General features: G+C 43.6%; 1 protein-coding gene across 1 annotated transcript; it reads right to left on the bottom strand.

Moving 5' to 3' along the window:
• Positions 1-4,759: 4,759 nt before the first annotated feature.
• On the bottom strand, positions 4,760-9,665 carry pim1 (Pim-1 proto-oncogene, serine/threonine kinase). The gene is made up of 6 exons (XM_020089456.2): positions 8,211-9,665; positions 7,859-7,965; positions 7,693-7,743; positions 7,184-7,550; positions 6,525-6,701; positions 4,760-6,427 (listed from the first exon to the last, which is right to left on the bottom strand). The coding sequence occupies exons 1-6, from the start codon at positions 8,296-8,298 to the stop codon at positions 6,222-6,224; spliced, it is 996 nt and encodes a 331-aa protein (XP_019945015.1). The 5' UTR covers positions 8,299-9,665; the 3' UTR covers positions 4,760-6,221.
• Positions 9,666-12,508: the final 2,843 nt, after the last annotated feature.

Genomic DNA, 12,508 nt, shown 5'->3' with positions numbered 1-12,508 from the left:
GTGTGCTTGTGTAAGAATGTGCCTGTTCCTGTAGTGTATTTATCAAGGCAGGCACATGGACAAAGATGCAGATGGCGACAGTGACAGAGAGAATGGGGTGGCAGTTGGAGGGGGGGGGGATTCCCAGCAACATTACCCAGCAGCTTCGGCTCTGCGTCTAACACTGTTATAGATAGAACAAGGAGGAGGGTGATTATGCAAGAGCTGGGCTTTTTGTCTTTCTCATAAGAAGAAGGCGAAGCACACAACTTACCGGAACACGACGAAGATGAGCCAATCGGCTCTTGTTGGTGAGAAGTCTCTAGCCAATAACGCCTGCTGAGAATGAGTAAGGCAGAGACGAGGACAAATTGCGTCACAGCCCTGTGTGCTGTGAACACAACAAATGACACTCATTATCACTCATAAGGCCTCTCTAATGAGACTGAAATGAGTTATCAATGTGTCTTTTCTTCTAAAAGCTAAACATAGACACTGTTTAATGACTGTGGTAGCTATTTCAGACTGTCCTATTTTCATGATGACTCAGTGTTGAACTAAGGCAGTCAAATCAACTCGGACAAGAAGGACGGCTGACTCAGCAACAATCATGAAAATAGTCAACTCTTTATCTGACTCTAAAGACAGTTTGCATGATTAGCCATTGTGTGTGTGCAGGGAAAATTGTGGTCAACAAACAATGGCCATAGGAACAATACGACGGAGTATATATATGCAGCTGGGTCCAGTGGATACTTGTACTTCATGTTCAGAGGAATAGGTTGATGTATTGTTAAAACCATTTAACCATTTACATGAACAACACAGCAGGAGATTCTCAGAGCATTCAGGTGAGGGGTGGTACAGCAGACAGAGGCAGGATGTAATGTAAAAATTTGGCTGCAGAGATCATGTGTTTTTGTTTCCAGCACATTGACACCACTCAGTAGACACCACTGTCGGCCCTTACCTCTCTTGACATCTTCCTCTGTGTCCTCTACATGTTTTTATTTCATTTTTGTCATCAACAAGTCATCAACACGCCCACTTGCTTGCAGTGAATCGTATGGAGGATCTACTCCTGTGTTCTCACTTTGGCTCATTCGGACATTACCCAGACTTTTTACAAGGGGGCTGGCAGGACAAATTCTGGAGAAAGCCCAGAGCCTCTTTCTCGGTAATTTGCGTTCTCAGATACGGCCCCTTCAAAGATTGTCCAGAGATACGTCTGTAAAATATCAAGCAACAGAAAGCTAATTTTCCAGTCAGGTGCCTATGAACCACCTCAGAATAGTTTACAAAGACATGACTTCAATAAAAGAGTGCCTGTCTATCTTTAAAGCTGCAGTGTGTAAGATTTAGGTGAAAGTGATCCATTGGCATAAATTGAATATAAAATAATCCTAGTGATGTTTTCACTTGTGTGTTTAATCTAAATTGTACAAATTGTTGTTTTTTTACCCTAGGTGGCCCCTTTATATTGAAATACTTTATATTTATATCTGGAGTGGGTCCTCTCTACGGAGGCCGCCATGTTTTTTTACAGTAGTCCAAACTGGACGAACTAAACACATTTTGAGTTTTTATGACAACTGAAGGTTTCCACAGGTTCTCTGTCATGTTTGGAAGGGGAGGGTGAGGGGTGTTAAGCTGCAACATTCAACTAAACTTGCAATTCTATTTTTTCAATTGGCGATTGAAAAAATAATGAATCCTAGAACCAGGTATGTCACTAAATTCTACGCACTGAACCTTTAAACGATGAAAAGTCTTGCGGAAAACACGATGCAACTGTGACTTTTATGTTTTTTTCATGTTTAACTTGAACATTTTCTCCTCATTTGCATTTCATTCAGTATCTGGTATTTCAGGTTTTGGATACAACTATTTGCATAATCACAAGTGGAAGGAATTCGTCATTTGTCAGCATAAGGCAGATATTGCTTTCTTTTGAGCAAGCGAGGCGAGCTGTTTTGCGTCTATGCTAAGTTATTACTAGTTGCCTCCTGGCTTAGCCTTATATTTACCATACAGACATGAAAGTGGTATCAGTCTTTTCATCTAACTCTAGTCAAGAGAGCCATTGCCAGTATTTTTTTAAATGACAAACTATATTTCTCTAATTTCTTAGTAGTGACAACTATCATTGCAGATAAGACAAAAATAGCCACGTTTTGGCTCAGTGAAAACGTGCACCATTTTACATAATACGAGCTAACCATACAGATGTTAGATGTGGCATGCGGCTCTAAGAATGAAGGGGAAAATGTATGACGTGTTATTTGCAGAAACTACCTGTGGTCTCCAGTACACGGAAATCTCTTCAGGGAAATCAGATTTTGTCTGAAGGCGTGCAGGGGAAACATCAAATGATTACTCACGACCGACACTACATTTTGAATTCATTGTAAATGATATTCTATTTTAAGAGCTGATTTTCTTTGATGAGCATTGTTGCGCATTATATGGTATAAAATGCATACAGCCAGTTATATAGAGTCACTGCATATCTTCAATTTTACATATTTGTGACTGGAAATGTGGATGTGCTTCAAGGGATAAAATACAGGATGTTAGCCTGCTCAGGCTGACTGGGAAGGAGCTATCAGTATTTGATGGTGCTCAAGGAGAGGGACCACTCAAAGCCAGTAGTGTTCCAACACGACTACAGCTCTACAGCCATGTGAACAGCTCTGAGGCAATGCTTTGAGCCAAATGCAAATACTGACACGCTCAAAATGTAAATGCTTGCATAGTGATATAAAGAAATTCTTGACATGATAACCATGTCACATAAGATCATTGGTGACGAACCAAAGTTCTTGACATGATGATGGTGCAGCATGAAAAATTGAGGAACAAGTTGAATCAAACTGTGAACATAGCAATGACATACTACTTAATATAGAATAGAAATAGAATATTTTATATTATTGCACAGTGTACAATAACATTTAGCAGCAATCCTCAAGGTGCATAATATAAATAAAAAAACTGCATAAAAAGGTGCAATAAAAAAAGTGTAAATGAGGTATAAGTAATTTAAACATAAACAGTCCAGCAGATAATTTAGCAAATAAATGTGTATGTGCACATGTCGTGCAGTTTATTTATACTTGTAGCCTAATGTATCAAGCAGATACTGAGCAACATTAGCTTTCATTTTGACTCATGTCTCTGACAACTTGGATCACGTCTGTGTTCATGCATCTCTTCTCACGTGAGCTCTTTCCAGCCAATCATCTACGGGATCTCGAGACAGCTTCGAAACGTTGGTGTTGAGCGTCCCATCCCGACTCTGGTCAAGTGAGATCATTTCCCCTTAAAATATGATCATATTAAGCTTCTGGTACGATACTTCAACATTTCCCATCTGGCAGCGCTGGGTAGGAGTGACTGTCTGTTATTGGGTGCTGGGTCGGTAGAGTAAGAAAAAGCTGCCTGCTGCAGTTGAGAGAGACTCTGAGTGGCACTGACTGACACGGTAGTGCTGTGGGCTGGAAAACCAAAGCAATGAGCCGAAAGATGCTAAAAGGCTCCATAGAGCTGAGGAGATGGAAGGCAGCATTTTAGCTTACCACTGCATCTAGTTCAGTCTGGCACTTAGTGGGTCCACCCTCCATCCACGTATTTTTGGTGGTCAGCAGCAGCACCCTCTCAAGAAAGATTAGAAGTGAGGCCCGGAGTCCCACAGGTGTATCACAGCTGATTAAACCTGCAACTCTTATCTATCCAGTAGAGCAGATCCATGATAGGCTGCTGCCTGTGGCTCACTATCAGCGCTCAAATGTCTAGATTAATCCAGAAGAGCATCTCCTGCCCGTAAGTGGGATAAAGTCAAGCAGTGGCTCACGTCCCAGCGGAATAAAGAGAACAGTTAAACCTTAGAACCCATGAGGACCTGTAAGGTTCACTCATTTGATTACGAGCTAAGTTGGTAAAGAATTTGCTCCACTCAAGTACAATATCAACTGGGTCCTGCATAATTCTCTAATCTCTGTCACCCTGTCAGAGGAACCCTGCATGAAGGAGTACATGCTAGTTGATCTCTTGTGTATGCAATCACAGAGTGGGGCAATAGGGCCTGTCACACATTTTTCGTCACAGAATAGTCCTGTAAGTTAGTTTGCTTTTTTAACATACAATAATGCATCATATTTGTTATTTTAATTTCCTGTAAAATGTAACTGAGTATGTTTCCTTCTGAAATGTGGATAAAAAACTGAGAGTAGCATCAAATAGAAATACTTGATTTAAGTTGAAGTACCTCACAATTCTACATTAACACAGTATACTTTCCAGTGGTGCTGAGTAATTTATCTTACAGTCCATACAACATACATATTGCAAATCCTACAATCCTTTGATATATTCCCATTACTTAATCCCTCAGTGGTTTAACCGAGCCAATTTGAATTCTCTGTCCTTTTGGTCCTGTGTATTTCTAATGTGTATTTTACAGATTAAGTTGATTCACCGGGTTCATGCTTTAATTTAGCCACACATAAATCCAACTTGTTTTTTATGACTCGTATATTTCTGTATACATATATATATATATATTTGTTTCCAGTAAAAAGCCCCTCCTTTGAATGTGCGTGTATGCTTATTTTATCTCCTATAACAATATATAAAGACTTCCCCTTTTGTCATATTTCCTTATCACTTCATCAGTTCTACGAATCCACCGCTTACTTAAGTGTCAAACAGGAAACCTGCTGCAAACTTGTATGACATTGTTTATCTACATTATAACAAGCAAGTACAAAGGAGCCACGTATCATATTTAAAAAAATATTTATTGAAATCGTATAAAAATAGTTTCTAACATAATTTACAATTCTAATTTTGAATGGATGAAAAAAAACAAAACACAACAATCCAAGCTGCAATCATGCAACCAGTTTTCTCATTCTCACATCTCTGACACATATTCATACACACAAACATTCATAGTTCACTCGCTCCCACAGCAGACAACAGCGTAACAAAACCAGTTACCATCAGTAGACGTTCAATGTTGACATACATTAAGATGGAAGTGCTTCCTTTAAGGACTAATTACATTTTACTATTTACATTACCTACACAAACACACACACGCACATCTGCTCTTTTAAAATTTCAAGCCATAAATATGGTTTTAAAAAAAATTCATCTTGTGTTTTAAAATAATCTGTGTGCCCTTCAGTGACTGTGGAATGAAATATATACGTACAGCCAGAATTCTCTCATAAATAAATAAATAAATTCTGTGACAAAAAGCTTGTCGGGTGTGAGAGAGAAGTCACAGCAATAATAATAATAAATATTGTTATTATTATTTACAATTCTTGTCCCCACCAAATTTTAAGACCTGTGTGAGGCACTGTGTACAGAAGAGCAGTGATGAGCAGAGGAGGATGTGTCTCAGTGTGGTTTAAAGTTTGCATTGTGGTGTGCATTCGGGTGGATGTGAATGGATCTGTTGCTTGCGCCCTGTGCGTGTAAACAGTACGACACGTGATGGAGAGGAAGCAGAGGTTGTAGAGTAGAGGTGAGTACTGTAGTAGAGCATGAGGTAAGTCCAGTGTTTCTTTTTTACGACTTGTTTGCACAGGTTGCTGCCAGAGCTATGAGGTTTCTCTAGTTGCAAAGGACATTGGAGTAGTAAAAGTGGTGATAGTGGTGGTTATGATTGGCATAGGCTTTACTGATCTAGGCCCACGAGAGGAAAAAACAGCAAGAAAAGATAGAAAGCCGTGTACAGAGTAAGGAGCTAAAAGGTTGTAAAGGAGTAGAACCTTTTTGCTTTCAGAAATTCAAGTATTTTCAGGGTCCCCCTACAATCTCACAGAAGGCACTTCTTTAAAATCACACTCCTCGCTCATGCCTCTGCTCTTCCCACACTGACTGTGACAGGAGAAGGGCGAGAGCAGAGTACAGAGTAGCGAGAAGCTACATGACTCAGACTGTCCACCTGCGTATCAGCAGGATGGAGAGCAAATGCACTGTACTTGCTTGGTGCAGGTTTTTGTGCATACAGAGCATGTCCTCCTACAGGCCGATGAACACCCGCCGCCTGGGTCAGAGTTCAGCAAGGACGATGTCCTGGCACTGACATGGGTGGAGAGCTTCTGGCCTGTCAGGTTCAAACCAAGTGGGGTTTGTCGTGACCTCGGCTCGCTCTGGGTGTCGTCCCTGACACCTCGTCTTCGCCTGTGCTGGGACAGCCGGTTTCTGTGCGCTTCGCTTCAAGTCTTCTACACAAGTCTTTTTGTAATTGTCTCTTGTGTCAGTGCAGTCCAGTTCAGCCCAGAGTGAACTGGGCTTGTCTTCTCTGTCTGCACTGTGGATGGAACTAAAGAAGAGGATGTGCCCTGCATCCATGAGTGATTAAAAATGTCCTCAAGTGATGGACGGTCCGCCGGCCGAAGAGACAGACACCACTTGATCAGCTGCTGGCACTCTGAAAGGGGGGGACAAACAATTAGTCTTGAGCAATGTACTGAATGTGAAATATTTTCCTTCTCTGAGCAAAAACCCTCAAACAGGTATGAACATACCTGTGGAGATTGTCCTCCGGAAGAGGACCTGCCCTCTGACGATCTCTTCGTCATGTTCGAACGGGACGTCCCCACACACCATATCATACAGCAGGATTCCCAGGGACCACACCGTGGCAGAGCGCCCATGATAGCGGTGGTATTTGATCCACTCTGGTGGGCTGTACACTCTGGTACCTGCGACACAGGAGGAAATAAACATCTTTTAATAAAACTGTAATTTTATTTTAATGACTGTGCACAAGTTAAAAGTCAAACCAGCAATTTCGAAAGCAGGGAGGCGCTGAACGGGTAACTGCGTATGCAGCCTTATCAGCTGCGCCATGTTTCTGAGGCTATTATCTGGACTCAGGTGCCAAGGAGCGTGACAGGCTGTGTGGTGTGTGTGAGAGAGGAGAGTGTGTGTGGGAGGGGGAGCAGACATGTGACTTTGTTTACAAACTTTGAGTTGTAAAAATACCACTTGCCTCCAGTGGGGGGCGTTAGAGCGAAGGCAATGCTGCTCGAGCTAAAGCTGCTCTGTGTGTGTGTGTGTGTGTGTGTGTGTGTGTGTGTGTGTAGGGCGGCAATGCGTTCACGGTGGATATGTTAACATCCATAGAAGCGCGCTGATCTGTCTTATACACAACCACACGATGTTTTCAGCGTGGAACACTCACCATCAAAGCCGGTGTAGATGGTGTCCTTCAGCAGGGCCCCGGAGCCGAAGTCGATGAGCTTCATCTCGCCGGTGCGGAGGTCGATGAGGATGTTCTCGTCCTTGATGTCCCGGTGCACGACGCCGCAGTTGTGGCAGTGGCGCACGGCCTCCAGCACCTGGCGGAAGAAGCTGCGGGCCAGCTCCTCGGGCAGGGCGCCCTTCTCCGTGATGAAGTCGAACAGGTCCTTGACGTTCTCGGGCCGCTCCATCACGATGACGAAGCTGTGCGGCCGCTCGAACCAGTCCAGCATCTTGATGACGCCGCGGGAACCGGTGCCCACTTTCTTCAGCAGCACGATCTCCATAGGCACCCGGGAGCCATTAGGCTGAGGGGAAAACACTAATGTTAGCACAGCTGAGACCAAACACCTCACTGTAACTGTGTCTGCATGCGTATTCTAACATTAGGCACATATGAACTTATAAACAGCAATAATAAAACGCTTGTATAGATAAATGGTTCCTTACCAGCTCTCCCCACTCGGAGACTCCGTCCTTGTCTACAACTTTGACAGCGACCTGGCAAGAGCGAACAAGAGATGGCGTCAAATCACATGTACAACAAGATCATACATGTAAACAACGTTTCAAAAAAATCTCTTGTGTATTATGTAAACACACGAGTCATACTAACCGGAGTTCCGTCGGCTACCCTCGTACCGGAGTAGACGGTGCCGAAGCCGCCGCTGCCCAGCACCGGTCCAACCTGGTACAGCTTCTCGAAGGGCTCTCTCTCCTTTGCTGTAAATACAAAAATACAAGCGGTCAACACATGGAGACTCACTTTAGGTTGTTCCCTCACAAAACAGCGGTGCCGATTAATGTCGGGAGATAAATATATGGCTAATGTTGCTGTTATTAAACGCTCCGTCCTTGAAAATGAGCGGGCGGCTGCGCGTGAGGACGGAGCCGCGGCAGGCGAGCTGCTGCGGCCGCGTCCTCAATGACAACACAGCGGGAGGAGGAGAGGGAGGAGGGCGGCTAACCTTGGTGAACCTGGTGCTGGATCTTCGCCGGCATGTCCACGGTGGAGAGGTGGGCCTGGGCCAGAGCATTGAGGGCGGACAGCAACATTCCTTCCACGGTGTCCTCCAGTCTTATCCGCTTTCAACTCTGGTGCGTAATTTTATCCCGGCAAGAGTTTCTTGTGCAGAGCTTAAAGTCCACGTTGCAGGCACAGAAAATGCGGTAGAAATGTGGAAATAAAACCGCTAGTTATCCAGAGAATGAAGTCCAGAAAAAGAAAACACGTCGTCCTGGATGAAGGAGTGTGCGTAAAACCACAGCTGCTCCGCCGCTGCGGTGTTTTTGTAAACAACTGAGTAAAAATTCACGGTAGAAACAGACGCAGGGCAGCACGGACCAATACTTCCGTCAGACACCGGCTCTTGGAAACTCAGAGCTGAGGGGGGGGATGTTATAAGGCGGTAGTAAGAGGGCGGCGCGCTACGCATCGACGTCCGCCCGCTGCTGCGCCCTTTTCCGCTCGCTGCGCCAATGGGAGCGCAAGAACGCACGTCAATCACGAAATGAGACTACGGGCCGGCCCTCAAAACAACTACAGCCCTGGGGCCAGACACAGACGTGGCGGGAAGCAAACCGCGGCAAAAAGAGGGGGGGGGACTCTAAAGCAATAATCGTGAACTCATGTTGGAGGGAAATGCAGATTCAAAGCCAAGTGCTCCCCCCTCTGTCTCCCCCTGTCTCCATCCTTCGCGGGAAACACTCGCTGCACAGAGGATATGAATAGACCATTATTATAAACACGAGGAGAGCTGAAAGTACAAAGTCTCTGTGTGATTGTTCGCTCTTCTCTTCGCTGCAGCAACAAAACACAAACCTATAACACACTTTATATTTTTATCTTCCCCTATATAGTTTTTAGACTTAATATTCGATGCATACAACTAGTTTTCTCTGTAGTCTAGTGCATAAATTGAGATAGTGTAAACTTTGACCAAGCTGGGACAATACTTTCCTTCGTGATCCTTTCGTTCTCATCTTAATAAACAGGGTGGTACACTTTTCTCTGTGTGTTTTTATCATGTATGTTTTTAATTGGACCCATGGAGGGGTGGCTGAAGATCTCTTCTCCTCTGTTGTTGTTGTGTCTGCCGGTGAGCACACAAACAGTCTGTGTCTGCATGCTGCTCCCTTCATTAACATCATCCTCATCTCCATGGCCCAATAAAGACATTTTGCAGGAGCAGACTTGTTTTAGGGGCCCGTCCGACCTGAGAGCAGTTCATCAGCTATTCTAACCTCGGTCACTTACCTAATCGTTTTCACATTAAACACAGGCTCGGTGGCTGCAGAGGAGAGAGAGAGAGAGAGAGAGAGAGAGAGAGAGAGAGGGAGGGAGGGGGGGCTGTGCTGAGTGTTTGAGCAGCCTGACAATGCCTCTCTACTGACTGCAGCTTCAAAGCCGCGCTGGGAGAATGGACGCATTCCACTCATTCTTTCAAATTGGGTGGCCGCGTTCGCAGCCGTTCACAGGATGTGGGAAACTAGAGATAAAAAGATCCACCCCCCCTCTCTGCGCTCCTCCTCTGCCCGCCCTCCCTTTCCCGCGCATGTTATTGTTTGAATGTCTCTCTCTCTCTCTCTCCAGTTCTCAGTGACTGTGGTTTTCCATTGAAATGTCATGGATTATAAACCAACAACAACAAACAAGCAGCTGGACTATATTACACATATATAAACCTGGGAGGGGGGGCTTTGTCAATAAGGAACACATTTATGTTATTGTACTTCATCTTCCTTTGTTTAATTTGATGTTACTTCTTTTAACGATCCTGATATCATGTCGCACTATGTACAAGCACAGACAAACCATATATATATATATATATATATATATACATATATTTGTATTTGTTCTTATATTTTAACATTGTTTGCAGTGCCTTATACTTAGTTTGCTGTTGTAACACAGGAATGTCCTCATATCTATCTATCTATCTATCTATCTATCTATCTATCTATCTATCTACAGTATCTATCTATGCATTTCTATCTATCTTTCTGCAGATGACGGAGTTACATTTGTGGAAAACACTTGATAAAGTCAGGGAAGTGTTCTTAAACCTGGTCTCAGGTTGCTTTGGCGGAGTGGAATGTGAGCGAGAGCAGCAGAGGAGTGTTCAGCCTCGGGGCAAATTCCTGCCATGTATGAATCATAGACTGTACTATATGCAAATCAGGCCACATAACTTGTATAAACCAACCACGTGTAAGTCATAGAACAAATATTTGAGCAGATTATTACACAGTAAACAATTCTTTGCTATTTTCTTATTTTTTGGGCATTAAGGTTTCTCAGCCCTGAGCAGCATTTTAGACCTCTCATTGCCACTATTATGGAAACATTTATACAACATAATTGTTTCTGTTGCTGATGTGTAACAGAAGTGTAAGAAGGAGTCTACAGTGCCCCGAAAGGTCCAGGGAGGAGTGTGTGCTGTGTTCATGCTCAGTCAGGGGCATTGGAGAAGTGTGTGAAAATGGAGAGGTCCAAAGCAATGAGTGTGACAGTGAACGCAGGTCGCTGAAATGCCACCGGTGAGCGCATCTCTGCGGGGCTGCACATATCCCTGCCTGCATGATCAGCAGGGCTCAAATGACAGCCTTCTAAACCCATCCGTCAGAAGGGCAGATTATTAGTTGCACCGCCTGCTTTGGGGCCCAGCTGCTCCGTCCAATCTCTGGAAGTCTTTCCCCAGAGAAGAGGGCAACAGGTTCATACTGTGCAGCTAAATATTTCGTTTTTTATTTTTTTTATTTCGCCTGTTAATGTCAGTGAACATCAGACAGATTCTCCCTGGAGCAGGCAGCCCCAGTGAGCTTTCGGTTTGAGTTGTAGGTGTCTTTTCATTCACTTATCAGTTTTGCACTGCACACAGAAACATTAGAGGCCGGGGGTGGGGGGTGGGGGGGAGCACAGTGGTAAGAGATTTGGTTTGCATAACACCTTTATGAATTACTTCCTCTTTCTAGTTACTCAGAAACCCTGCCCACAGGAAGGTTTCAAAACACATTTTCCCCCCCAAGTATTATGTGACAACTATCAGCATGTGAACCATCCACTGGAATTAAGTTTCTGAATTATTTGTCCTGAGCAACAAAAGGCTGTAATTGTATATACTCCATTAAGTAACGATCTGCTGGGTTGCGATGCAGGTAAAAAAAATTGATATCTGATTATATTTAATTCAAGAACAGAAAGTCACTGTGAGCAATTGTTCAACTGAACCTTGATGATTAGTTTCTTTTTTTATTTATTATATTTCAACAGTCTTACAAACTCGAGCTTCTCATGAACTCTGTTATCTGCCTCACCCTTAAGTGCGCCTCCACCCTTCATCAAAACAATCATAACACTTTCCATGTAACATATTAACAGCTTCTCCTCTGAGGAGACATTTCACTTTCACCTGTGTGGCCTCGTACAGTGGATTCCCTGCAGTGCTCCACCCTCGGTTTGTTTCATCAAACCCATTTATATGTCACATCTTTGTAGTTTTCTTTTTCTGGCAATAAGCCAGCAGAGCAGGTAGTCACAGAGTTTAATGTCTGTGTAAAAGGGTGTTACGAATCATTCCAGAAAAAAAATAAATATACATTTAACTGAGTTTGTTTAGTGTAAACAAGAAAAGCAGCAATACAATGGCAATACTGGGAATATAGCAGTAGTATCTCTGTTTGATAGAGTCACTGCTCAGTCATCCTGGATGTTGGAAAAGGCTCAGCCACTTGTCTGCACACTTGTTCGTCCATCAGTCATGCCGGCCAGCCAATCACATCTCTAGCTGTCTGCAGATACCACCAAAATAATTATGGTGGCGCAAGAGACAAGCGTGGGCCTGCATAGGCTGTTTGATGGCACTCGATCCTGCCAATGGATTAATGGATAGGAAATGAAATGGCGATGTGGTACTTCAGAGGGAGACAGAGATATTCTCATATCAGTTTATCACTGTTAAAATCACAAGAAGTGTTATTTCATTTGTTGAGAAATCAAATGTTTAGTCACTGGTACAAGTAAATGTACACAGGCCTTTCTTTGGCTGCATACATGCTACTACGTTTTTGCTTTAAAAGTGCGATTTCGAAATGAAATATATCTCGGTCCACATAAGCGTTTGAGTTTGGAATCAGTTTTAATTCCTGTCCATACTAACGTGCCTGAAAACATACATCATTTGAGCACTCACGCACACTGAGCACCCCCATGCTGGTGTAAACAGCGATTGCTTGAATGATAGCTCGTCGCTTACACATTTAA

This window comes from Paralichthys olivaceus, chromosome 6 (genome assembly GCF_024713975.1).
Source record: "Paralichthys olivaceus isolate ysfri-2021 chromosome 6, ASM2471397v2, whole genome shotgun sequence".
In the NCBI taxonomy this organism is placed as follows: Eukaryota; Metazoa; Chordata; class Actinopteri; order Pleuronectiformes; family Paralichthyidae; genus Paralichthys; species Paralichthys olivaceus.
The sequence above is the reverse complement of the archived record's forward strand: the minus strand, read 5'-3'. Positions and strand labels throughout refer to the sequence as shown.

Bases quoted from the DNA above. Each gene is read 5' to 3' on its own strand.
- pim1 (XM_020089456.2), bottom strand. From the start codon at position 8,298: ATGTTGCTGTCCGCCCTCAATGCTCTGGCCCAGGCCCACCTCTCCACC. The intron at 7,551-7,692 runs GTAAGGAACCAT...TTTTCCCCTCAG, and splicing joins TCTCCGAGTGGGGAGAGCTG to CCTAATGGCTCCCGGGTGCC. The intron at 6,428-6,524 runs GTATGTTCATAC...CCCCCCTTTCAG, and splicing joins CCGGAGGACAATCTCCACAG to AGTGCCAGCAGCTGATCAAG.